This window comes from Lithobates pipiens, unplaced genomic scaffold, assembly GCF_037356315.1.
Source record: "Lithobates pipiens isolate NorthernLeopardFrog02 unplaced genomic scaffold, aLitPip1_a1.2 Scaffold_93, whole genome shotgun sequence".
NCBI classification, from domain to species: domain Eukaryota; kingdom Metazoa; phylum Chordata; class Amphibia; order Anura; family Ranidae; genus Lithobates; species Lithobates pipiens.
In genome coordinates, this window is record NW_027507916.1 from 401,506 (window position 1) to 429,035 (window position 27,530).

The window sequence follows — 27,530 nt, forward strand, 5'->3', positions numbered from 1 at the left end:
TTTTGTACTAGGGGTGCACTGATATTTTTTTTTTATTGGTGAGTACTGATACTTTTGGTCAAATACTCTCCGATACTGAGTACTGATACTTTGCAGTGCGATTTGCATCCATACAAATGAATGGGCGCGAATTGCACTGCAAAAAAAAAAAAAATCGCATGCGATTTGAACAGGAATGTGGTGCGATTCCACATGCGGCTTCCCCCATCGCTCCTGTGTGTGATCCCAGGCTTGTCACAGTGATTTCAGCCCGGGTTCCCACAGGAGCAGCGCGGGAAACCGCATGTGATGAGATGCATGAAATTCATTGCAGTGAAATTTGCACCCATTCATTTTAAATGGATGCAAATCGCACCACAAAGTATCCGTTTCTAAATCAGGAGCATTTTCAGGAGTACTCGTGAAAATACTCATCCCTGCTCTGTACAGCAGAACTCAGAGATGGGGGTGCAAATACAGCTGAAGGTGCCAATCAGCACATGGGGCATGGTGATTGCAGGAGAGAGCAGAGTGATGAGCTCATCAGTGTGCTGCTTCTCCTTTACTGTCCAATCACCGGATGGGGGTGGGGAGGTGACCTACTTATGCAGTAAAGAAAAGTCGGGTCACCAGACAGGGCTGTGCTGAGTGGCAGAGCAGTGTAAACCTCAGGGCTGGATGGATCCAGTTCTCTTCTATGTATTTTCTGTGTGTTTAGCAGTGTGATTGGAGTTCATCTGATGTAGGAGTCAGAGATCTCTGTGCGTTGGGATATGGCGGTCGGCACAAATCAGGAGGCGTCTTACCAGTCCTTGTGGTTCAGCCACTTCAGAGCCTCTATCATGCCTTGTTCTGGGTGGGACATTGGACCGGAGCTGGGCCCGCTGTCCTGAGAGTCTGTATCCCACTCCGAGAGGTCCACCAAGGAGGCCGGCAGGGAAAACGCTGCGACAGAAAACAACAGAAACACCTCAATAAACGCGTTCAGTGCAATCATCTCTTATGAATCAGCCGGCCTGAAATGTTGATCGGCCACAGTGGCGCATGACGCAGTACAGATTAGCACCATGCATCACAGAGCAGCACCACGCGGTACAGTACCATGCAGCGCCATACAGTACAGTGCAGCAACATGCAGTACAGCACCATGCGGTACAGTACCATGCAGCGCCATACAGTACAGTGCAGCAACATGCAGTACAGTGCAGCACCATACAGTACAGTGCAGCAACATGCAGTACAGCACCATGCAGTACAGCACCATGCAGCGCCATACAGTACAGTGCAGCAACATGCAGTACAGCACCATGCAGTACAGTACCATGCAGCGCCATACAGTACAGTGCAGCAACATGCAGTACAGTGCAGCACCATACAGTACAGTGCAGCAACATGCAGTACAGCACCATGCAGTACAGCACCATGCAGCGCCATACAGTACAGTGCAGCAACATGCAGTACAGCACCATGCAGTACAGTACCATGCAGCGCCATACAGTACAGTGCAGCAACATGCAGTACAGTGCAGCACAATACAGTACAGAATAGCACCCTGCAATACAGCGCAGCATCATACAGTACAGAATAGCACCATGCAGTACAGAATAGCACCCTGCATACAGCACAGCACCATACAGTACAGTGCAGCACCATACAGTACAGCGCAGCACCATACAGTACAGAATAGCACCATACAGTACAGAATAGCACCCTGCAATACAGCGCAGCACCATGCAGTACAGAATAGCACCCTGCATACAGCACAGCACCATACAGTACAGCACAGCACCATACAGTACAGCGCAGCACCATACAGTACAGCGCAGCACCATACAGTACAGAATAGCACCATACAGTACAGAATAGCACCCTGCAATACAGCGCAGCACCATGCAGTACAGAATAGCACCCTGCATACAGCACAGCACCATACAGTACAGCACAGCACCATACAGTACAGCGCAGCACCATACAGTACAGCGCAGCACCATACAGTACAGAATAGCACCCTGCAATACAGCACAGCACCATACAGTACAGAGCAGCACCATACAGTACAGAGCAGCACCATACAGTACAGCGCAGCACCATACAGTACAGTGCAGCAACATGCAGTACAGCACCATGCAGTACAGCACCATGCAGCACGATACAGTACAGCGCAGCAACATGCAGTACAGCGCAGCACAATACAGTACAGCGCAGCACAATACAGTACAGAATAGCACCCTGCAATACAGCGCAGCATCATACAGTACAGAGCAGCACCATACAGTACAGAATAGCACCATGCAGTACAGAATAGCACCCTGCATACAGCACAGCACCATACAGTACAGTGCAGCACCATACAGTACAGCGCAGCACCATACAGTACAGAATAGCACCATACAGTACAGAATAGCACCCTGCAATACAGCGCAGCACCATGCAGTACAGAATAGCACCCTGCATACAGCACAGCACCATACAGTACAGCACAGCACCATACAGTACAGCGCAGCACCATACAGTACAGCGCAGCACCATACAGTACAGAATAGCACCATACAGTACAGAATAGCACCCTGCAATACAGCGCAGCACCATGCAGTACAGAATAGCACCCTGCATACAGCACAGCACCATACAGTACAGCACAGCACCATACAGTACAGCGCAGCACCATACAGTACAGCGCAGCACCATACAGTACAGAATAGCACCCTGCAATACAGCACAGCACCATACAGTACAGAGCAGCACCATACAGTACAGAGCAGCACCATACAGTACAGCGCAGCACCATACAGTACAGTGCAGCAACATGCAGTACAGCGCAGCACAATACAGTACAGCGCAGCACAATACAGTACAGCGCAGCACAATGCAGTTCAGAATAGCACCCTGCAATACAGCGCAGCATCATACAGTACAGAGCAGCACCATACAGTACAGAATAGCACCATGCAGTACAGAATAGCACCCTGTATACAGCACAGCACCATACAGTACAGCACAGCACCATACAGTACAGCGCAGCACCATACAGTACAGCGCAGCACCATACAGTACAGAATAGCACCATACAGTACAGAATAGCACCCTGCAATACAGCGCAGCACCATACAGTACAGAGCAGCACCCTGCAGTACAGAGCAGCACCCTGCAGTACAGAATAGCACCCTGCAGTACAGAATAGCACCCTGCAATACAGCGCAGCACCATACAGTACAGAGCAGCACCATACAGTATAGAGCAGCACCATACAGTACAGAATAGCACCATACAGTACAGAATAGCACCCTGCAATACAGCGCAGCACCATACAGTACAGCACAGCACCATACAGTATAGAGCAGCACCATACAGTACAGAATAGCACCATGCAGTACAGATTAGCACCATGCAGTACAGAATAGCACCATACAGTACAGAATAGCACCCTGCAATACAGCGCAGCACCATACAGTACAGAGCAGCACCATACAGTACAGTGCAGCACCATACAGTACAGTGCAGCACCAGACAGTATAGAGCAGCACCATACAGTACAGAATAGCACCATGCAGTACGGAATAGCACCATGCAGTACAGCGCAGCACCATACAGTACAGCGCAGCACCATACAGTATAGAGCAGAACCATGCGATACAGAGCAACATGATGTGATACAGAGCAGCACCATACAGTACAAAGCAGCACCATGCGGTACAGAGCAGCACCATGCGGTACAGAGCAGCACCATGCGGTACCTTACCATGTGGTACCATGCAGCACCATACAGTACAGTGCAGCAACATGCAGTACAGCGCAGCACCATACAGTACAGTGCAGCAACATGCAGTACCATGCAGTACAGCGCAGCACCATACAGTACAGTGCAGCAACATGCAGTACAGCGCAGCACCGTGCAGTACAGCGCAGCACCGTACAGTACAGCGCAGCACCGTGCAGTACAGCGCAGCACCGTGCAGTACAGCGCAGCACCGTGCAGTACAGCGCAGCACCGTGCAGTACAGCGCAGCACCGTACAGTACAGATTAGCACCTATCCCTGCCTGGACTGGAGGGGACGCCTGGGCCCTCTGACCACACCGGAACCTCAGAGCCTCATGCCCCGGGGCTAAACGCACAGCGTGATGGAGCCTCAGTCTCAATGTCCATGGGAAGTTACCGGAAGAATGGCGGAAGTCGCTCACGGTAGGTTCCGGGTTGATGGTCGGGATGCTGGGCAGGGATGGTCGACTGACCCATTTGTTGAGGCTCATGTTGGTCTTGTTGGCCATGTTGGTCCCTCCTCTTCTCTTCTCCGCACTGATGGGGACGGTGTTCAGTCCGCTCAGGGTGAAAGAGGTCACTGACACGGAATCTGGAATACACCAATCAGAGACTTACCATACAAAGTCTCCAGACCTTCGTATCTCCACCACACTTGGTGTCATTTTATCTGGAAATCCTTAAAAAATCTGTTCCCCTCCAACATCCCCTCCCCCTGATATGTGCCTGCTGTCCCACGTACAGGTATGAGGAAGTCTCCGGTTCTCTTTGTATTGCTTCCTCTATGTGACCATCCCTGGTAAGCCTGTCAGTCCCTCTGCTTTCCTTTCTTAAACTGACCACACTTGGCATAGAAGCACATTGTTCCTAGTGTGGTCAGTTTGGTGGCTGTGCTGGGAGAACAGCCTACCTGTCTTCCAGTGGTCAGACTTGTGCTGATACGCCCCCCTCCACAACTGCTCACTGGGAGGATCAGTTTCCTGTGGCACGTCCCCATGCAGGCAAGCAAAAGAAAAAAAGATGGGGGTGGGTATCTTGATTGATCGAACTTTCACCCTATTTAGCCCTGCCCACTCCCAACAAGACACGCCCACATCTTTGCTGCGACAACCTTCACTGTCTGCTTACATGTCCCTCTATCTCATCTTGGACAGTATGCTTACATGTCCCTCTATCTCACAGTAGCAGGGAGGTTGGAGCATTGGGTAATAGAGGTGGTATTAGTAGTAGGGGTAATAAAAGTAGTAGCAGTAGTAGGGATAACAGATGTAGTAGGGGTAGTAGTAGTAGTAATAGTAGTAGTAGTAGTAGGGGTAATAGAAGAAATAGTAATAGAAGTAGTAGTAGGGGTAATAGTAGTAGTAGTAGTAGGGGTAATAGAAGTAGTAGTAGTAGAGGTAATAGAAGTAATAGGGGTAACAGAAGTAGTAGGGGTATTAGTAGTAGTAGGGGTAATATAAGTATTAGGATACACAGGATCACAGTGGCAGGGTGGTGGCCCCGGATCACAGTGGCAGGGTGGTGGCGCTGCATCACAGTGGCAGGGTGGTGGCGCTGGATCACAGTGGCAGGGTGGTGGCGCTGGATCACAGTGGCAGGGTGGTGGCGCTGGATCACAGTGGCAGGGTGGTGGCGCTGGATCACAGTGGCAGGGTGGTGGCGCTGGATCACAGTGGCAGGGTGGTGGCGCTGGATCACAGTGGCAGGGTGGTGGCGCTGGATCACAGTGGCAGGGAGGTGGCGCTGGATCACAGTGGCAGGGTGGTGGCGCTGGATCACAGTGGCAGGGTGGTGGCGCTGGATCACAGTGGCAGGGTGGTGGCCCAGGATCACAGTGGCAGGGTGGTGGCCCAGGATCACAGTGGCAGGGTGGTGGCCCAGGATCACAGTGGCAGGGTGGTGGCCCAGGATCACAGTGGCAGGGTGGTGGCCCAGGATCACAGTGGCAGGGTGGTGGCACAGGATGACAGTGGCAGGGTGGTGGCACAGGATAACAGTGGCAGGGTGGTGGCGCAGGATCACAGTGGCTGGGTGGTGGCGCAGGATCACAGTGGCTGGGTGGTGGCACAGGATCACAGTGGCAGGGTGGTGGCGCAGGATCACAGTGGCAGGGTGGTGGCACAGGATCACAGTGGCTGGGTGGAGGCCCAGGATCACAGTGGCAGGGTGGTGGCCCAGGATCACAGTGGCAGGGTGGTGGCGCAGGATCACAGTGGCAGGGTGGTGGCGCAGGATTACAGTGGCAGGGTGGTGGCTCAGGATCACAGTGGCAGGGTGGTGGCACAGGATCACAGTGGCAGGGTGGTGGCACAGGATCACAGTGGCAGGGTGGTGGCACAGGATAACAGTGGCTGGGTGGTGGCGCAGGATCACAGTGGCTGGGTGGTGGCGCAGGATCACAGTGGCTGGGTGGTGGCACAGGATCACAGTGGCAGGGTGGTGGCGCAGGATCACAGTGGCAGGGTGGTGGCACAGGATCACAGTGGCTGGGTGGAGGCCCAGGATCACAGTGGCAGGGTGGTGGCCCAGGATCACAGTGGCAGGGTGGTGGCGCAGGATCACAGTGGCAGGGTGGTGGCGCAGGATTACAGTGGCAGGGTGGTGGCTCAGGATCACAGTGGCAGGGTGGTGGCACAGGATCACAGTGGCAGGGTGGTGGCACAGGATCACAGTGGCAGGGTGGTGGCGCAGGATCACAGTGGCAGGGTGGTGGCGCAGGATCACAGTGGCAGGGTGGTGGCGCAGGATCATAGTGGCAGGGTGGTGGCGCAGGATTACAGTGGCAGGGTGGTGGCGCAGGATCACAGTGGCAGGGTGGTGGTGCAGGATCATAGTGGCAGGGTGGTGGCGCAGGATCACAGTGGCAGGGTGGTGGCCCAGGATCACAGTGGCAGGGTGGTGGCGCTGGATCACAGTGGCAGGGTGGTGGCGCTGGATCACAGTGGCAGGGTGGTGGCGCTGGATCACAGTGGCAGGGTGGTGGCACAGGATCACAGTGGCAGGGTGGTGGCGCAGGATCACAGTGGCAGGGTGGTGGCGCAGGATCACAGTGGCAGGGTGGTGGCGCAGGATCACAGTGGCAGGGTGGTGGCGCAGGATTACAGTGGCAGGGTGGTGGCGCAGGATCACAGTGGCAGGGTGGTGGCCCAGGATCACAGTGGCAGGGTGGTGGCGCTGGATCACAGTGGCAGGGTGGTGGCGCTGGATCACAGTGGCAGGGTGGTGGCGCTGGATCACAGTGGCAGGGTGGTGGCGCAGGATCACAGTGGCAGGGTGGTGGTGCAGGATCATAGTGGCAGGGTGGTGGCGCAGGATCACAGTGGCAGGGTGGTGGCCCAGGATCACAGTGGCAGGGTGGTGGTGCTGGATCACAGTGGCAGGGTGGTGGCGCTGGATCACAGTGGCAGGGTGGTGGCGCTGGATCACAGTGGCAGGGTGGTGGCGCTGGATCACAGTGGCAGGGTGGTGGCGCTGGATCACAGTGGCAGGGTGGTGGCCCAGGATCACAGTGGCAGGGTGGTGGCGCAGGATCATAGTGGCAGGGTGGTGGCGCAGGATCACAGTGGCAGGGTGGTGGCGCAGGATCACAGTGGCAGGGTGGTGGCGCAGGATCACAGTGGCAGGGTGGTGGCGCAGGATCATAGTGGCAGGGTGGTGGCGCAGGATTACAGTGGCAGGGTGGTGGCACAGGATCACAGTGGCAGGGTGGTGGCGCAGGATCACAGTGGCAGGGTGGTGGCGCAGGATCATAGTGGCAGGGTGGTGGCGCAGGATTACAGTGGCAGGGTGGTGGCGCAGGATCACAGTGGCAGGGTGGTGGTGCAGGATCATAGTGGCAGGGTGGTGGTGCAGGATCATAGTGGCAGGGTGGTGGCGCAGGATCACAGTGGCAGGGTGGTGGCGCAGGATCACAGTGGCAGGGTGGTGGCGCAGGATCACAGTGGCAGGGTGGCGCAGGATTTTCAGGATAAAACAGGTGCAGAGGAGGCGGCATATATTGCCTTCCAGCTGCCTGTCAACCACTCTCTGAAAAGTGTACCAGCACAAATCGCTTTTCAGAGGGGCGGACAGGACTGTCCTTTAAGGAAGTAAATTTGGCACTCACCTCCCCCGCCATCCAATCCTTGAAGCTTCTCCCACAACTGCTGCTGGCTCCGCCTCCTCTCGATCCGCATCGTCTCCATTTCTTGCTGTTTCTGTCTCATCTTATCCTGAGCAGACTTGGATATGGAGAAACTGACCTGAAATGACAGAGAGACGGCGATTCCTACATTGGCCTCAAAGTGATCGTTTCTTTTCTTTGATCGGCTGCTAACCCAACCCCCCTGCGAATGATTACGTCTCATTTAGAGGGGTCGTCCAATTTACTGAATGACCTATCGCTGCTTCCCGTAGATTACATCGCAATTTGTCCGGCAAATCTGCAAACATTCATTCTGTGCAAATATTGCAAAAACAAAATGTTCTTTAGTCGGTTTTCTCTTCTGAATGAATGTTCTTTTATTATGGGCAGTAGTATAAAATCTGCCACTAGATGGAGCTGAGGAGCATAGGAAATAGGAAATACATAGGAAATACATAGGAAATACATAGGAAATACATAGGAAATACATAGGTCACTGTAGCCGGAGATACAATGTAACAATGCTAGAAAATGCCAACAGTAAGAAATAAACAATTAGTGCTGATTCCCTCTAGCATTCTCTACAATGGTTACATTGTATCTCTTGTTACAAAGACACACACATATATATATATGAATGTCACTATACATTGCACCTCTCCTGCAGCTGCGGCACCCCCCTCGTCTCTGCCCCCCACCTTGTCTTACTAGTTGGCAGCAGAAAGGAGGACAGAACTCCTCCACCAGATCCTGTGCCTCTCCATGCAGCTGCAGAGAGGCTTGTATCTGCCACCCTCCCCCCCCCCCAGCAGTCAGCAGCAGAGAGGAGGACAGAACTCCTCCGCCAGATCCTGCACCCCTTTGTCTTTGCCTATCAGGGGTCTCAGAATTTAGCAGACTCTGCCAGCTGACTGCAGCCCTCCTTTGGACCTCCTCCAGACCCTGCACTTTCGACTTCCAAGCTTATTCCCAGCAGCAGCAGCAGATGGTATGGGAGGGGGGTGGGGTGCACTGTGATGCAGTGGTGGCCCGTCCATTAGGGGCACAGGGATGCCGCCACCCAATCCATGTGCCCGGCCCCTAAACTACATGCAGGACGCCGGACCATGGATTCCAATGGGGGGGGGTTTAATGATAATAGGCTTCAAAAAGGGGTGGTCTCGGGGCGTAGAGCACTGCACCCCCATCCCGCCCAGTTGTGTGACAATAGCGGTTTAATATTTACTAATGTCTTCCTGCTTCTCCTCCCGGCCAATCAGGAAGTGGCTCCTGAGATCCCCATTGGCCGAGAGTCTTAGGACTGGTCTCAGGACCCGCCTCCTGTTTGGCGGGGAGGAGAAGCATCGCCCCGGCAGCAGCAGTACCCCGGAATTCAGCAGTGCACCGCCACCTCGTCCTCCTCCCCGCTCCTCCACCGCAGTACAAGGAAAGGCCACTGATTACGTGGGGAGGCTTTCCTACAAGAGGATCGCTGCTGTAATCGATTGAGAGCCGAGGGCAGGGGGGAGGATGGGGGTGCTTGGGCATCTGATGTAAGGGGGGGGGGGGGTGCTCTGGACAGAACAAAAAGTCAAACGCTTGTAAAAGTGGCTTTTTATAAGTGTCACATGATGGCCCCCGACCATCCATAAGGGATATCAGCAAACAAGCTTTTCTATGGGGGGATCTATTGTTGCTGTGGGAGTCTATTGTTGCTTTGGGGTGTCTGTTGTTGTTGGGGAGGACCTAACGTTTCTGTGTGGATCCAATGTTGCTGGGGTCTATTGTTGAGTTTGGAGCGTCTGTTGCTGTGGCGGAGGATCTACTGTTGCTGTTGGAGTCTATTGTTGCTTGGAAAGTCTGTTGTTTTGGCGGATGATCTATTGTTGCTGGCTGCTAAAGAGTCTATTGGTCTTGACTGCTGGGGATCTATTGTTGCTGTGGGGGTCTACTTTTGTTGGGGGTATTTGCAGAGGGATCTATTGTTTTGGGGGTTCTCTTGCTGCTTAGGAATCTAGTGTTTCTGAGGAGAATCTATTGTTGGTGGGTGGGTTTATTGTTGCTGGGGAGAATCTATTGTTGCTGTGGGTTATTGTTGCTTGGGGGTCTATTGTTTTGGGGGTTCTTTTGCTGCTTGGGGCTGAGGTTATCTATTGTTTAGATTTATGGTTGCTGAGGGGGGGGGGATCTATTGTTTGCTTGGTTGTTATTGTTGCTTGGAAGAATATATTTTTGGTGGGTGGATTTATCATTGCTGGGGGGATCTATTGTTGCTGGAGTGGGAGAGTTATTGCGGTATTGCTGCAGGGGGATTATTTTTTGGGGGGGGTTCATTGCTGCTTGGGGGGGGGGTCTATTGTTTCTGGGGAGAATCTATTGTTGCTGGGTGGATTTGTTGCTACTGAAGACGGGGGGGGGGGGGGGGGGGGTTGGGGTCTATTGTTTGAAGGGGGTTTTATTGTTGCTGGGGTGATCTATTGATCTATTGTTGCTGTGGGTCTATTGCTGACGAATAGATTTATGGTTGCTGGGGGGGGGGGATCTATTTTTTGGAGGGGGTTTTATTATTGTTGCTTGGAAGAATCTATTTTTGGAGGGTGGATTTATTGTTGCTGAAGGGGGCGGGATCTATTGTTGCTGGGGGGATCTATTGTTGCTGGAGTGGGGGCCGTTATTGCTGCAGGGGGATTTGGGGGGGTTTCATTACTGCTTGGGGGGAGTCTATTGTTTCTGGGGAGAATCAATTGTTGCTGGGTGGAATTGTTGCTACTGGGGTGGGGGAGGGGGGGTGGGATCTATTGTTTGAAGCAGGTTTTATTGTTGCTGGGGTGATCTATTAGTCTATTGTTGACGGATAGATTTATGGTTGCTGAGGGGGGAGGGATCTATTGTTTGGAGGGGGTTTTATTGTTGCTGGGGGGTCTATTGTTGACGGATAGATTTATGGTTGCTGAGGGGGGATCTATTGTTTGGAGGGGGTTTTATTGTTGCTGGGGGATCTACTGTTGACGGATAGATTTATGGTTGCTGCGGGGGGAATCTATTGTTTGGAGGGGGTTTTATTGTTGCTGGGGGTCTATTGTTGACGGATAGATTTATGGTTGCTGAGGGGGGAGGGATCTATTGTTTGGTGGGGGTTTTATTGTTGCTGGGGGATCTATTGTTTGGAGGGGGTTTTATTGTTGCTGGGGGTCTATTGTTGATGGATAGATTTATGGTTGCTGAGGGGGGAGAGGTCTATTGTTTGGAGGGGGTTTTATTGTTGCTGAGGGATCTATTGTTGATGGATAGATTTATGGTTGCTGAGGGGGGGTCTATTGTTTGGAGGGGGTTTTATCATTGTTGCTGTGGGGGGGGGGATCTACTGTTGCTGGGTGCAGGGAATCGGTTTTGTTAACATATTCTGTGAAGGGGTGGTACTGGGAGGTGGGTGGGGGGCGGAGACAAGGGGTGACTGGGGGATGGGTATTTATATATAAGGTATAGGTGATAGGACGGGGGGCTCGATACATTGTATATATAATAGGAATGTTTGATACAATGATGCTACAAGCGGAATACTTTGCACTCTATTGGTTGTTTTTGGGACCGCCCACATTCATATTTCAGGGCACAGCTGTCTGATAATTTGGGGATCTCCAATGTCCATGGCTTCCTGTGGTGAGGGTTGTTTTTATGGGGGGGGGGGTATTTTCTTTTGGGGGAGGGGTTGGATCTATTGTATAGTGAATGTTGGGTGAATGTGTATTGGGTCTGTTGAGTCTCACAGAAGTTCTTTGTAAAGAATAAAAATGCGGATCGCCATTTACCGTCGGCCGGGCAGCCGGGCGCAGAGGCCGTCCCCCGGTGACGACACGCCAGGCGGGTCAGAACCAAATCCAGAGAAGTTCTGTGAGGATCTGGCAGAATTTTCTCCACATTTCATCGAACAATTCGTCTAACAATCCCGCCAAGAACGACAGAAACAGCAACTCCGACACCAGCAGAAGCGTGCGCATGATGATGGCCGTAGGACCGCCGGGTCGCCTGTTAGCAGTGTTGCCTAGCAACAGGGAAGCCCACCTCACATAGGATTGTTGGTGGAGACAACACAACTTTATTGAGAGCAAATGGACAGCGACACTCCACGGGCTGTTTTCCTACATGAATCACATTGGTGGGGGGGGGGGGAGGGAGGGGGTGAAACATGTCAGAGGAGAACAATCAGCTCCTCTCCACCCAAAACTGAAACAAGCGGCTTTCATATGACGGACCGTACATGGAGAATATCAGAGGGAAGACTCACCCGCGAATAGCTTTCCTTCAACTCCTCGTCCCTGACAAGCGGCGGCGATTGTGCGGCATCGGGGGAGAGAGATGGTAACACCGGCCGGGAGGGGACTGGATCCAAATCACTTCCCACAGCGGATATGTGACGGCTCTCCGCATCTGAGGAAGACAAGCGCACAGAGAGATCATTAAAAATGAAGTCACGATGACCTCATACTCCACTACCCCCACTATTCACTCCTGTTCAGAATGTGTCCTCATTGCAGTGTCTATAGACATGTACAGAGACAACAGAGAAGGGCAGAGGAAGGCATGACGGGAGTACTCATCCCCTGCCTTCACGTGACCTGCACCCTTCTCTCCTGTCTCTCAATCACCATTGGATCTTATTAGATTGTGGTGTATTATATATTATTACATAGGAGGTGAGGACGAAAAATACACAAGTCCATCAAGTCCAACCCATGTGTGTGATTATATGTCAGTGTTACATTGTATATCATGTATGTTGTGTGATTATATGTCAGTGTTACATTGTATATCATGTATGTTGTGTGATTATATGTCAGTGTTACATTGTATATCATGTATGTTGTGTGATTATATGTCAGTGTTACATTGTATATCATGTATGTTGTGTGATTATATGTCAGTGTTACATTGTATATCCTGTATGTTGTGTGATTATATGTCAGTGTTACATTGTATATCCTGTATGTTGTGTGATTATATGTCAGGCCGCGTACACACGCGCGGACTGTTCGCCCAACTTTGTCCGCTGAACAGTGTTTGGGCGGACAGTCCGCTCGTGTGTGGGCTTTCAGCGGACAGTTTCAGCGGACAGTTGGACGGACAAGGTTTTTCGGAAATTCCGTAAAACTGTCCGCTGAAACCTTGTTTCAGCGAACAGTCCGCTCGTGTGTAGGCTTGTTCGTCAAACAAAGTTGCGCGCATGCTCAGAAAGGATTTTCACGCCGAAAGTTATAATGCAGTGTATAGGACGTCGTATTTTTCGTCCCGTCGTACGTGCCGTTCACATCATCGCGCACGGTTTCAGCAAACTGTTCGTTCGTCGTGTGTGGCCATGTCCGTCCATGCTAATTTTGAGCGGACTGTTTGCCGAAACTGTTTGACGGACAAAGTTGGGCGAACAGTCCCCGCGTGTGTACGCGACCTCAGTGTTACATTGTATATCATGTATGTTGTGTGATTATATGTCAGTATTACATTGTATATCATGTATGTTGTGTGATTATATGTCAGTGTTACATTGTATATCATGTATGTTGTGTGATTATATGTCAGTGTTACATTGTATATCATGTATGTTGTGGTCATTCAGGTGATTAATAGTTTCTTGAAACTATCGATGCCCCCCACTGAGACCACCGCCTGTGGAAGGGAATTCCACATCCTTGCCGCTCTTACAGTAAAGAACCCTCTACATAGTATAAGGTTAAACCTCTTTTCTTCTCATTTTAATGAGTGGCCACAAGTCTTGTTATACTTCCTTCTACAAAAAAGTTTTCTCCCTATTGTGGGGTCACCAGTCCGGTATTTATATATTGTGGGGTCACCAGTCCGGTATTTATATATTGTGGGGTCACCAGTCTGGTATTTATATATTGTGGGGTCACCAGTCCGGTATTTATATATTGTGAGGTCACCAGTCTGGTATTTATATATTGTGGGGTCACCAGTCCGGTATTTATATATTGTGGGGTCACCAGTCCGGTATTTATATATTGTGGGGTCACCAGTCCGGTATTTATATATTGTGGGGTCACCAGTCTGGTATTTATATATTGTGGGGTCACCAGTCTGGTATTTATATATTGTGGGGTCACCAGTCCGGTATTTATATATTGTGGGGTCACCAGTCCGGTATTTATATATTGTGGGGTCACCAGTCCGGTATTTATATATTGTGGGGTCACCAGTCTGGTATTTATATATTGTGGGGTCACCAGTCCGGTATTTATATATTGTGGGGTCACCAGTCCGGTATTTATATATTGTGGGGTCACCAGTCCGGTATTTATATATTGTGGGGTCACCAGTCCGGTATTTATATATTGTGGGGTCACCAGTCCGGTATTTATATATTGTGGGGTCACCAGTCCGGTATTTATATATTGTGGGGTCACCAGTCTGGTATTTATATATTGTGGGGTCACCAGTCCGGTATTTATATATTGTGGGGTCACCAGTCCGGTATTTATATATTGTGGGGTCACCAGTCCGGTATTTATATACAGTGGTGTGAAAAAGTGATTGCCCCCCTTGTTAAAACATACTATAACTGTGGTTGTCCACACCTGAGTTCAATTTCTCTAGCCACACCCAGGCCTGATTATTGCCACACCTGTTCACAATCAAGGCATCACTTAAATAGGAGCTGCTTGACACAGTAAGGTCCACCAGAAGATCCTTAAAAGCTACACATCATGCCGAGACCCAAAGAAATTCAGGAACAATTGAGAAAGAAAGTAATTGAGATCTATCAGTCTGGAAAGGGTTATAAAGCCATTTCCAAAGCTTTGGGAATCCAGCGAACCACAGTGAGAGCCATTATCCACAAATGGCGAAGACATGGAACAGTGGTGAACCTTCCCAGGAGTGGCCGGCCGCCCAAAATTACCCCAAGAGCGCAGCGACGACTCATCCAAGAGGTCACAAAAGACCCCACAACAACGTCCAAGGAACTGCAGGCCTCACTTGCCTCAGTTAAGGTCAGCGTTCATGCCTCCACCATCAGGAAAAGACTGGGCAAAAATGGCCTGCATGGCAGAGTTCCAAGGAGAAAACCACTGCTGAGCAAAAAGAACATCAAAGCTCGTCTCAATTTCTCCACAACACATCTTGATGATCCCCAAGACTTTTGGGACAACATTCTGTGGACCGATGAGACAAAAGTGGAGCTCTTTGGAAGGTGTGTGTCCAAGTATATCTGGCGTAGAAGGAACACTGCATTTCATAAAAAGAACATTATACCAACAGTAAAATATGGTGGTGGTAGTGTGATGGTCTGGGGCTGTTTTGCTACTTCAGGACCTGGAAGACTTGCCGTGATAAAAGGAACTATGAATTCTGCTGTCTACCAAGAGATCCTGAAGGAGAATGTCCGACCATCTGTTCGTGTACTCAAGCTGAAACCAACTTGGGTTCTGCAGCAGGACAATGATCCTAAACACACCAGCAAGTCCACCACCGAATGGCTGAAGAAAAACAAAATGAAGACTTTGGAGTGGCCTAGCCAAAGTCCTGACCTGAATCCTATTGAGATGTTGTGGTATGACCTTAAAAAGGCCGTTCATGCTCGAAAACCCTCTAATGTAACTGAATTAGGACAATTCTGCAAAGATGAGTGGGCCAAAATTCCTCCAGGACGCTGTAAAAGCCTCATTGCACGTTATCGCAAACGCTTGGTTGCAGTTGTTGCTGCTAAGGGTGGCCCAACCAGTTATTAGGTTTAGGGGGCAATCACTTTTTCACACAGGGCCATGATGGTTTGGATTTTTTTTCACCTTTAATAATAAACACCTTCATTTACAAATTGCATTTTGTGTTTACTTGTGTTGTCCTTGACTATTGTTTAAATTGGTTTGATGTTCCGAAACACTTAAGTGTGACAAACATGCAAAGGAACAGGAAATGAGGAAGGGGGCAAACACTTTTTCACACCACTGTATTGTGAGGTCACCAGTCCGGTATTTATATATTGTGGGGTCACCAGTCCGGTATTTATATATTGTGAGGTCACCAGTCCGGTATTTATATATTGTGAGGTTACCAGTCCGGTATTTATATATTGTGAGGTTACCAGTCCGGTATTTATATATTGTGGGGTCACCAATCTGGTATTTATATATAGTGGGGTCACCAATCTGGTATTTATATATAGTGGGGTCACCAATCTGGTATTTATATATAGTGGTGTCACCAGTCCGGTATTTATTTATTGTGGGGTCACCAGTCCGGTATTTATATATTGTGGGGTCACCAGTCCGGTATTTATATATTGTGGGGTCACCAGTCCGGTATTTATATATTGTGGGGTCACCAGTCCGGTATTTATACATTGTGGGGTCACCAGTCCGGTATTTATATATTGTGGGGTCACCAGTCCGGTATTTATAAATTGTGGGGTCACCAGTCCAGTATTTATATAATTAAATCATATCCCCTCTCAGGCGTCTCTTCTCCAGAGAGAATAAGTTCAGAGCTCACAACCTTTCCTCATAACTAATATCCTCCAGACCCTTTATTAGCTTTGTTGCCCTTCTTTGTAGTCGCCCCATTTCCAGTACATCCTTCCTGAGGACTGGTGCCCAGAACTGGACAGTATACTCCAGGTGCGGCCGGACCAGAGTCTTGTAGAGGGGAGAATTATCCTTTTATCTCTGGAGTTGATCCCTTTTTAATGCCAATATTCTGTTTGCTTTGGCATTGCATGTCATTGCTGAGCCCATCATCTTCTACTCAGTGCCCTGAGTCTTCTACTCAGTGCCCCGAGTCTTCTACTCAGTGCTCCGAGTCTTCTACTCAGTGCCCCGAGTCTTCTACTCAGTGCCCCGAGTCTTCTACTCAGTGCCCCGAGTCTTCTACTCAGTGCCCTGGATTTTCTACTGAAAGCACTGAGTCTTCTACTGATTGTCTTTGGTCTGTCTTCTACTGAGTGCCCGGGGTCTTCTACTGAGTGTCCTTGTTCTGTCTTCTACTGAGTGCCCGAGGTCTTCTACTGAGTGCCCCAGATCTTCTACTGAGTGCCCCAAATCTTCTACTGTTTGCCTCAAATCTTCTACTGATTGCCTCAAATCTTCTACTGATTGCCTCAAATCTTCTACTGATTGCCTCAGATCTTCTTCTGATTGCCCCAGATCTTCTTCTGATTGCCCCAGATCTTCTTCTGATTGCCCCAGATCTTCTACTGATTGCCTCAAATCTTCTACTGATTGCCCCAGATCTTCTACTGATTGCCCCAAATCTTCTACTGATTGCCCCAGATCTTCTACTGATTGCCCCAAATCTTCTACTGATTGCCCCAGATCTTCTACTGATTGCCCCAGATCTTCTACTGATTGCCCCAGATCTTCTACTGATTGCCCCAGATCTTCTACTGAGTGCCCCAGATCTTCTACTGATTGCCCTGGGTCTTTTACTTAGTGCCCCATGTTTTTTTACCAAGTGCCCAGTATCTTCTACTGAGTACCCTGGATCTTATACTGAATGCCCTTGGTTTTTTAGTGAGTATCCCAGGTCTTCTACTGGGTGTCCCAGGAATTCTACTGAGAGCTCTGAGTCTTCTACTCAGTGCCCCGAGTCTTCTACTCAGTGCCCCCGAGTCTTCTACTCAGTGCCCCCGAGTCTTCTACTCAGTGCCCCCGAATCTTCTACTCAGTGCCCTGGATTTTCTACTGAGTCTTCTACTGAGTGTCTTTGGTCTGCCCTGAATTTTCTACTGAGTGCCCGGGGTCTTCTACTGAGTGTTCTTGGTCTGTCTTCTACTGGGTGCCCCGATCTTCTACTAATTGCCTCAAATCTTCTACTGAGTGCCCCAGATCTTCTACTGATTGTCCTGGGTCTTTTACTGAGTGCCTCATGTTTTTTTACCAAGTGCCCAGTATCTTCTACTGAGTACCCTGAATCTTATACTGCATGCCCTTGTTTTTTAGTGAGTATCCGTGGTCTTCTACTGGGTGTCCCAGGAATTCTACTGAGAGTGTCCTTCTATTCAGTGTCCTTCTATTCAGTGTCCTTCTATTCAGTGTCCTTCTATTCAGTGTCCTTCTATTCAGTGTCCGGAGTCTTCTACTGATGTGCCCTTTGAGATGTGGAGATTATACATTTTTGGAATATTGTATATATCGTATCTAGTTTTCAGTCTATTGATTATTGAGTCATCAATATGTGACGTTACAGTTTTTAGACCAATTCATTTTTTGTTTAGTTAAAAAACGTGATATTAGTCTTAAATTTCATCCAAAGTGATCATCATGGAATCCTATCAGCCCCTCAACACCTTTAATCTGTGTGCCCAGAGGTGCTCCGGCTGTATCACAACCCTAGAAACAGGGCCGGGACAAGGGGTGGGCAGGAGGGGCAGCTGCCATGGGCACTGTGGTAACATGGGTGGTGGGGGGGGGGCACCACAAGGAAATAGGGGGGAAGGGATTTATGTTGGAAAGGGGGATTTGGGGGGCAGCAGGGAGTAAGTATTGTTCTAGGAGGGGAAATTTCGGGGCTATGCTAAAATTTAGGGGGAGAAGGAATGGGGGGGGAAGAAGATTTGTAGTAGGAAGGATGATTGGGGCGCTTTGTGCTGGAAGGGGGGATTTGCAGTGGGGTTATTGGGAGGGGTAATCTTAAGGGTAGATAATTTGTGTAACTTATATGATTAACTTGTATGATTCTTTATCTCGGTAACTTGTATGAATCTTTAACTCGGTAACTTGTATGATTCTTTAACTCGGTAACTTGTATGATTCTTTAACTCGGTAACTTGTATGAATCTTTAACTCGGTAACTTGTATGATTCTTTAACTCGGTAACTTGTATGATTCTTTATCTCGGTAACTTGTATGAGGCCGCGTACACACGGGCGGACTGTTCGCCCAACCTTGTCCGCTGAACAGTGTTTGGGCGGACAGTCCGCCCGTGTGTGGGCTTTCAGCGGACAGTTTCAGCGGACAGTTTCAGCGGACAGTTGGACGGACAAAGTCTTTCGGAAATTCCGAAAAACTGTCCGCTGAAACTGTGTTTTGAGCGAACAGTCCGCCCGTGTGTAGGCTACTTTCGAAATGAGCAAACTGTTCCCGCTCGGAAAGTCCGCCCATTTCGAGCGCGTGTACAGGTAGGCGGGGCCCGCGAAGGAGACGTCGCGGGCTCCGCCGCCTGGAATGGGCTTAAAGGGGAACCCCAACGCCGAAAAAAATCGGCGTGGGGGTTCCCCCAAAGTCCACACCAGACCCTTGTCCGAGCACGCTACCCGGCCGGCCAGGAAAGGGGGGCGAGCGAGCGCGCCCCCCCTCCTGAGCCGTACCAGGCCGCGTGCCCTCAACATGGGTGGTGCCTTGGGGAAGGGGGGGCCGCGCGGCCCCCCCACCCCAAAGCACCTTGTCCCCATGTTGATGAGGACAAGGGCCTCTTCCCGACAACCCTGGCCGTTGGTTGTCGGGGTCTGCGGGCGGGGGGCTTATCGGAATCCGGGAGCCCCCTTTAAGAAGGGGGCCCTCGGATACCGGCCCCCCACCCTATGTGAATGAGTATGGGGTACAATGTACCCCTACCCATTCACCTGTGAAATAAAGTACAAAAAAAAACACAACACAGGGAAAAAATATTTTATTGCACAGCTCCGGGGGTCTTCCGTCTTCGGGGGTCTTCTCGCCGGACTCCTCCGCTATCTGTGTGTAGCTCTTTTGCTAGCGGAGGAGTCCGGCTTTCTTCCTCCCCGCCGCTGGCCTCTTCTCCCGACTTCGGGGGTCTTGTCCCCCTCTTCGGTTCTTCTGCCGGGCCACCGCGCCTTCTTGTAGCTCTTTTGCAGGCGGTGGCCCGGTCTTCTGTCGCCGCTGCCTTCCGTTCTTCTGTCGCCGTCTTCGGTTCTTCTGCCGGGCCACCGCGCCTTCTTGTAGCTCTTTTACAGGCGGTGGCCCGGTCTTCTGTCGCCGCTGTCATACGTACGTGCTCATCGTACGTCTTGTACGCCACTACGTTCGGAATTGTTGGCCGACATTTGTGTGCCGTGTGCAGGGGCGGACTGACCATTCGGGCACTCGGGCTCTGCCCAAGGACCCATGCCACTAAGGGGCCCCATCAGAGTTGCCAGCCTTAATAAAACCAGGGACAGTATGTAAAAATCTGTGTTTTTTTTAAATCCCAAGATTATAGCTGCCCCGCCTCTCCAGTACCTTTTCAGTGTGTGTGTGTGTGTGTGTGTGTATTCTGTGTGTGTATATTGTGTGTCTGTGTGTATATACTGTATGTGTGTGTATACTGTGTGGCCCCATAATCTTCTCCTATTGCCCGGGGCCCCATAATCTTCTCCTATTGCTCGGGGGCCCCATAATCTTCTCCTATTGTCCGGGGGCCCCATAATCTTCTCCTATTGCCCGGGGGCCCCATGAGTTGTCAGTCCGTCCCTGGCCGTGTGTATACAAGACAAGTTGGAGCCGCGGTTTTGTTGTGGGGAAGTGCGATGGTGTGGACGGGGCATTCCAGTATAACTCCAGCCAAATCTATTCTTTTTTATTTGGATAGATTAGGGAAAGGTTGGATTCCTCTGCCAAGTTTTCATTGCTGAGATTCTTGAATGGAGCGGTTTGGAGAAGATACGAAATGTCTTGAAGATTACAGAAGAGCCGGATTGGAATGTGATTGGTCACTACCGACCTCATTGGTGGTCATGCTACAACAGATTCTTCAGCAAAGTGAATATGAATGAGTAATTACACAACTATAGTCACAGGAAACAATGTTTCTTTTTTTATAAAATAAAGGCTTATTGAGTAGGTAGGTTACAGAGCAGGGTGCTCCACAATAGCAGAGGTTACGGAGGTAAGTGTATACAGGATAACAAATGATCTACAATGTATAACAAGATGCCAATAATGTTTCTCCTGCAGAACTAAACTGATCAGAAGCCTCTTATCTCATTCATCGTTATTTCTAAATCGTTCTTTTTTTTTCTGCTTCTCCACTTACTGGAGTGATGTTGGAGGTGACAAACCTCACGTTGTTCTTGCAGCGCTCCAGGAGAAGCGTCACTCCCTCCATTTTGCTTTGATATTCCTTAGCGGAGAGAAGTTTGCTGAGCTCCTTCAGTTGCTCCGTCACTTCCGCTGCCCGGACCGGCGGCCTTCCAGGGACCGGGGATTCCTGCGCTTCTGCTTCCACATCTGCAGGTCTGGTAATGCTACAGAAAAGAATGTTTTATTTATTCCAAACTGATCCTCAGGATCCAGAGAGAGGACAAGTTCTCATACGTCATAGCTGTCCATGGCTGTCCATAGATGTCCATGGCTGTCCATAGCTGTCCATAGCTGTCCATAGCTGTCCATAGCTGTCCATAGCTGTCCATGGCTGTCCATGACGTTCCCTCCGGGGACAATGCAGGCTGCACACCAAGGCCCCCATTATAAAGATGGAGCAACTTTGCAGTGTCCAAGGGAATCTCCTCCCTGCTATAAATATATATATATATACAGTGCCTTGCGAAAGTATTCGGCCCCCTTGAACTTTTCAACCTTTTGCCACATTTCAGGCTTCAAACATAAAGATATAAAATGTTTATTTTTTGTGAAGAATCACCAACAAGTGGGACACAATTGTGAAGTGGAACGAAATCTATTGGATTTTTGAAACTTTTTTAACTAATAAAAAAATGAAAAGTGGGGCGTGCAAAATGATTCGGCCCCCTTGTGTTAATACTTTGTAGAGCCACCTTTTGCTGCGATTACAGCTGCAAGTCGCTTGGGGTGTCTCTATCAGTTTTGCACATCGAGAGACTGAAATTCTTGCCCATTCTTCCTTGCAAAACAGCTGGAGCTCAGTGAGGTTAGATGGAGAACGTTTGTGAACAGCAGTTTTCAGCTCTTTCCACAGATTCTCGATTGGATTCAGGTCTGGACTTTGACTTGGCCATTCTAACACCTGGATACGTTTATTTGTGAACCATTCCTTTGTAGATTTTGCTGTATGTTTGGGATCATTGTCTTGTTGGAAGATAAATCTCCGTCCCAGTTTCAGGTCTTTTGCAGACTCCAACAGGTTTTCATCCAGAATGGTCCTGTATTTGGCTGCATCCATCTTCCCCTCAATTTTAACCATCTTCCCTGTCCCTGCTGAAGAATAGCAGGCCCAAACCATGATGCTGCCACCACCATGTGTGACAGTGGGGATGGTGTGTTGAGGGTGATGAGCTGTGTTGCTTTTACGCCAAACATATCGTTTTGCATTGTGGGCAAAAAGTTGGATTTTGGTTTCATCTGACCAGAGCACCTTCTTCCACATGTTTGGTGTGTCTCCCAGGTGGCTTGTGGCAAACTTTAGACCAGACTTTTTATGGATATCTTTGAGAAATGGCTTTCTTCTTGCCACTCTTCCATAAAGGGCAGATTTGTGCAGTGTACGACTGATTGCTGTCCTATGGACAGACTCTCCCACCTCAGCTGTAGTTCTCTGCAGTTCATCCAGAGTGATCATGGGCCTCTTGGCTGCATCTCTGATCAGTCTTCTCCTTGTCTGAGCTGAAAGTTTAGAGGGACGGCCAGGTCTTGGTAGATTTGCAGTGGTCTGATACTCCTTCCATTTCAAAATGATGGCTTGCACAGTGCTCCTTGGGATGTTTAAAGCTTGGGAAATCTTTTTGTATCCAAATCCGGCTTTAAACTTCTCCACAACAGTATTACGGACCTGCCTGGTGTGTTCCTTGGTCTTCATGATGCTCTCTGCGCTTTCAACAGAACCCTGAGACTATCACAGAGCAGGTGCATTTATACAGAGACTTGATTACACACAGGTGGATTCTATTTATCACCATCAGTCATTTAGGACAACATTGGATCATTCAGAGATCCTCGCTGAACTTCTGGAGTGAGTTTGCTGCACTGAAAGTAAAGGGGCCGAATAATTTTGCACGCACCACTTTTCAGTTTTTTATTTGCTAAAAAAGTTTAAAATATCCAATAGATTTCGTTCCACTTCACAATTGTGTCCCACTTGTTGGTGATTCTTCACAAAAAATTAAAATTTTATATCTTTATGTTTGAAGCCTGAAATGTGGCAAAAGGTTGAAAAGTTCAAGGGGGGTGAATACTTTCGCAAGGCACTGTATATATATGTATATACACACAGACACACGCACACTTTACCTTTCCTCTGGTTGCTGGACATCCTGGGTCATCACGGCGGCGCTATTCTTCTGAGGAGGACGCTGGCTTCTAGCGGACGGGATCTCGGAGACGCTGTCACTCAGCTCCTGGAATAATCATCATATCATGTATTATAAAGTTTGTGTAAAACAAGGATCTCCAAACTGCGGCCCGTGGGCCGGATGTGGGCACTATCCCTCCCAATGATACCAGAGATGGGAAACAAATTCTCTCACTGACACCAATGATTATTTTACTCCCGCTGACCACCAAGCCTGTGCCATTGATTACTCCCTCCGATGCCGGGGCATTTTCTATACCCATTGGCCACAGTCCGGCCCCCTTCACATTTGAAGGGCAGTAAGCTGGCACTTTGTTTTTAGAACATTTGGAGACCCCTGGTGTAAAACCTGAAATATGAGGCATATGAGGCACATCACACAGCTCACATACTTTCTGCTTCACAGTGGCGATGAGGTCGCGGAGCTCATGTGACGGGATCAAACGTTCCATCTGCACCTCGAACTTGGGATGAGCCATGACCAGGCTGAACATCCGACGTCCGTAAAACCTGCAATACGGGTGATCATTATTACAATGTGTGGAATACACTCAGGACTGTAGGTGGGGGAGGTGGTCACTTAAATCCTCCCTCCGCCCCCTACCCCCTTCAGTCTTGCACAGTTGTAGTGGCTCTCATGGACTGGAATGTCTTACTCTGATGTCACTGCACACTGTGAGCTTCTCACAATGGGCATTAGAAGCTGCAGAAAGTCAGATAAACCCTGCCTCATTTCCTAAAAGGAGGACATCCAGTGTCCCTGGCCCCGCACCCTTTGAATTTTCTTTGGATTCGGGGGGGCGGTCTGCAGGGGGAGGAGGGGAGGTACATGGGGGAATCAGATGTGGTCAGCACAGGGAGGGGGGTCAGTACGGTGGGATGGTGGGAGGACAATTACAGAACGATGCACTGTGTCTGTGTCTCTCCCTCCAGCAGCTAAAAGCTGGCAGGAGGGAGAGGAGAGAAAACAGCTTTCCGCTGCTGAAGGGAGAGACACAGACACAGTGCATCGTTCTGTACTTGTCCTTCTAGCCCTCCGTGCCAATTCTCTGGGCCCTCCTGTGTTCCTGGGCCCCCTACAGGAGGCCTGGTGGTACCCCTTATCGGCGGCCCTGATGGCATGTGTGAGTTGCCCTGGGCAGAGGAAAAGGGGCCCCTCCAAGGAAGGGAGCTATAAAATAATCCCATAATAAGTCAAAGTCCATCAAATGGCATGGGTGGGAGGGTGACATCTGTATGAAAGTACCTGGTATCCTGCTGTCCATCCTGAACCAGTCTGACGAGGGTGCGGAGGAAGGTGTCTGTACTTTGTCTGGTTCCACACAGAAGTTTCTGGGCCCCCAGGAGCTCCATCACCCTGAGCAGATGTTTGGCCGTACATTTCCTCACTGCGCTGTTTCGGTGACTGTGGAGGAGAACGGCACAAATTACAACCTCAGGAGACCACAATGGGCATCAACGTCTCCTTATACCTCTATGGTGCCCCAAGAGATGGCAACATTTAATGGGCACAGCTTTGCCAGTGTGCCCGGGCTCCTCATGTAAATGACTCTTTTGGAACACCAATCCCCCCCCAGGCTCTCAGCATCCTTATACTGCAATGCTAGAGTTACACCTCCAAGTGGACCTATTTTGTTCACATTAAAAGATACCGACAGGGACAACAAGTGCAAAAAAAAGGCTTGTTTTACCACTTATTGGCTTCTCAAGAAACAAGCTGCCAGAAAGGTAAGTATATGTAGGCAAGGCCACTTAGAAATCATGGGGCCCCATATATCCTTCCTGATGAGGCCCCCCAACCTCACCTACAAAGGGGTGTAGCAGAACAGCAGCACTGACTTTATCCACCTACGCCCCAGAAATGAAAAAAAAAAAGTCCCTCTTCTGCTTCCACCTCCTGGGCCCCTCTATTGATGGTAATTGAAGCCCTGGTAAGGGAGCAGAAGCGGGGATGTGATCTAGTAAAATCTATTTGTTCACTTAGGAACAATAAATGTGTCGATCGATATTCCTTCTTTGTTCTCCTTTCAGCAGCCTCTTATCATACGGATCAGCTTGTAATGCCGCATTTTCAGGGTCCAGTGTTTTGCGGGAGCTTGCGCTGGTCAGCGCCTCATAGAGCAGCTGGGGGGGTTAGCGGGTGAGCCAGGCTCCTCCCACCTGCCCCGCCCCCCTCGCCATCTCCCGGGTGTGCCGCAGTGTGGATTTCTATCAGCAAAAAAATAAAAAAATAAAAGATAAAAATTCTATATATTGAAATGCAGTTTGTTTAATGGAAGTGATGTAGAATCTCTCAGTAGTCGTGTAATAAAATAATTATCTCTCGTGTCACCGTTTCTAGATGTGTGTTTTATTTTCATGTGCGGGGACACCGTGTCCTGTAAGTGGCCAGAAACAGATCCTCGTCCGATCGACACCGACAGGCTCTGATTCTGGACACTCCATAATTCCGAAAAATTAGGGGTGCTGAAACCGAAAATGCAGGATGCACTTAGTGGAAAACCGAAAACCTTTATTTTTATATACAATTGTATTATATTTGACTTATTAAATTGAGGATATTAATTAATATGAGATTATTGTTGCCCATTATTGGCACCTTTTTACTGCAAGAAAAGCTCTGGAAAAATGCAGTCTGCAGTCTCTGACCGCCTCTTGTATCGTGTCCTCTCTGACCGTCTCTTGTATCGTGTCCTCTCTGACCGTCTCTTGTATCGTGTCCTCTCTGACCGTCTCTTGTATCGTGTCCTCAGTCTATTGACCGTCTCTTGCATTGTGTCCTCAGTCTATTGACCGTCTCTTGCATCGTGTCCTCAGTCTATTGACCGTCTCTTGCATCGTGTCCTCAGTCTATTGACCGTCTCTTGTATCGTGTCCTCAGTCTATTGACCGTCTCTTGCATTGTGTCCTCAGTCTATTGACCGTCTCTTGCATCGTGTCCTCAGTCTATTGACCGTCTCTTGCATCGTGTCCTCAGTCTATTGACCGTCTCTTGCATCGTGTCCTCAGTCTATTGGCCGTCTCTTGCATCGTGTCCTCAGTCTATTGACCGTCTCTTGCATTGTGTCCTCAGTCTATTGACCGTCTCTTGCATCGTGTCCTCAGTCTATTGATCGTCTCTTGCATCGTGTCCTCTCTGACCGTCTCTTGCATCGTGTCCTCAGTCTCTGTCTCTTGCATCGTGTCCTCAGTCTCTGACCATCTCTTGCATCGTGTCCTCAGTCTCTGTCTCTTGCATCGTGTCCTCAGTCTCTGACCGTCTCTTGCATCGTGTCCTCAGTCTCTGACCGTCTCATGCATCGTGTCCTCAGTCTCTGACCGTCTCTTGCATCGTGTCCTCAGTCTCTGACCGTCTCTTGCATCGTGTCCTCAGTCTATTGACCGTCTCTTGCATCGTGTCCTCAGTCTATTGACCGTCTCTTGCATCATGTCCTCAGTCTATTGACCGTCTCTTGCATTGTGTCCTCAGTCTATTGACCATCTCTTGCATCGTGTCCTCAGTCTATTGATCGTCTCTTGCATCGTGTCCTCTCTGACCGTCTCTTGCATCGTGTCCTCAGTCTCTGTCTCTTGCATCGTGTCCTCAGTCTCTGACCGTCTCTTGCATCGTGTCCTCAGTCTCTGTCTCTTGCATCGTGTCCTCAGTCTCTGTCTCTTGCATCGTGTCCTCAGTCTCTGACCGTCTCTTGCATCGTGTCCTCAGTCTCTGTCTCTTGCATCGTGTCCTCAGTCTCTGACCGTCTCTTGCATCGTGTCCTCAGTCTCTGACCGTCTCATGCATCGTGTCCTCAGTCTCTGACCGTCTCTTGCATCGTGTCCTCAGTCTATTGACCTTCTCTTGCATCGTGTCTGCAGCCTTACTTAAATATCAGCGCCCATCAGAGGCAGCTTACCAGTGTCTGGGTCGTTTAGAGCGGCGATTTCCTGCTGTGTCATGGAGCTGGATTTGAATTTCTCGGGCCGGGAGGCCGCAGTAACGAAGTCCCACCTCCTGTGATGGACGTCACACTGTTTACATTTCCCGCCACTGGATGTGTGTGCCGTCTATTGACACTTTGGGCCCAATCTGGAGTTTTTCACTTAGGGGTGTCCTGACTTTTGTTGCCAGCGGTTTAGACATGAATGGCTGTGTGTTGAGTTATTTTGAGGGGACAGGAAATTTACACTGTTATACAAGCTGTACACTCACTACTTTACATTGTAGACAAGTGTCATTTCTTCAGTGTTGTCACATGAAAAGAGAGAAGAAATGTCACTGAGGGGTGTACTTACTTTTGTCACATACTGCATATACTGTACACTCACCGGCCACTTTATTATTTCCTCCTTGCTAGTAGCAGGTCGGACCCCCTTTATTAGATTCCCTATTGGTAGCAATTTTCACCCGTGACCTCAATGTTGGGGGTTATAAGTCCACAGATGGATGTCTGTATTGCTAGGACCCCCCACTCAGGTCACCAACCAATACCCCCCCACAGAAATCCGGAGCA

The 27,530-nt window shown here is 49.6% G+C and overlaps 1 protein-coding gene across 2 annotated transcripts in view; it reads right to left on the bottom strand.

The window, feature by feature from the left end:
• LOC143973711 (TOG array regulator of axonemal microtubules protein 2-like) overlaps positions 1-12,818 on the bottom strand; it is a 75,453-nt gene extending 62,635 nt beyond the window's left edge. Inside the window, exons 1-4 of one of the 2 annotated variants that reach the window (XM_077474564.1) lie at positions 12,125-12,780; positions 7,843-7,978; positions 4,135-4,329; positions 786-924 (exon numbers count right to left, since the gene is read on the bottom strand). In XM_077474564.1, coding sequence (XP_077330690.1) covers positions 786-924; positions 4,135-4,329; positions 7,843-7,942 — 434 coding nt within the window. In that variant the 5' untranslated portion in view covers positions 7,943-7,978; positions 12,125-12,780. Of the gene's footprint in view, positions 1-785; positions 925-4,134; positions 4,330-7,842; positions 7,979-12,124 lie in introns of both variants that reach the window. The other variant, XM_077474563.1, reaches the window with a different exon arrangement.
• Positions 12,819-27,530: the final 14,712 nt, after the last annotated feature.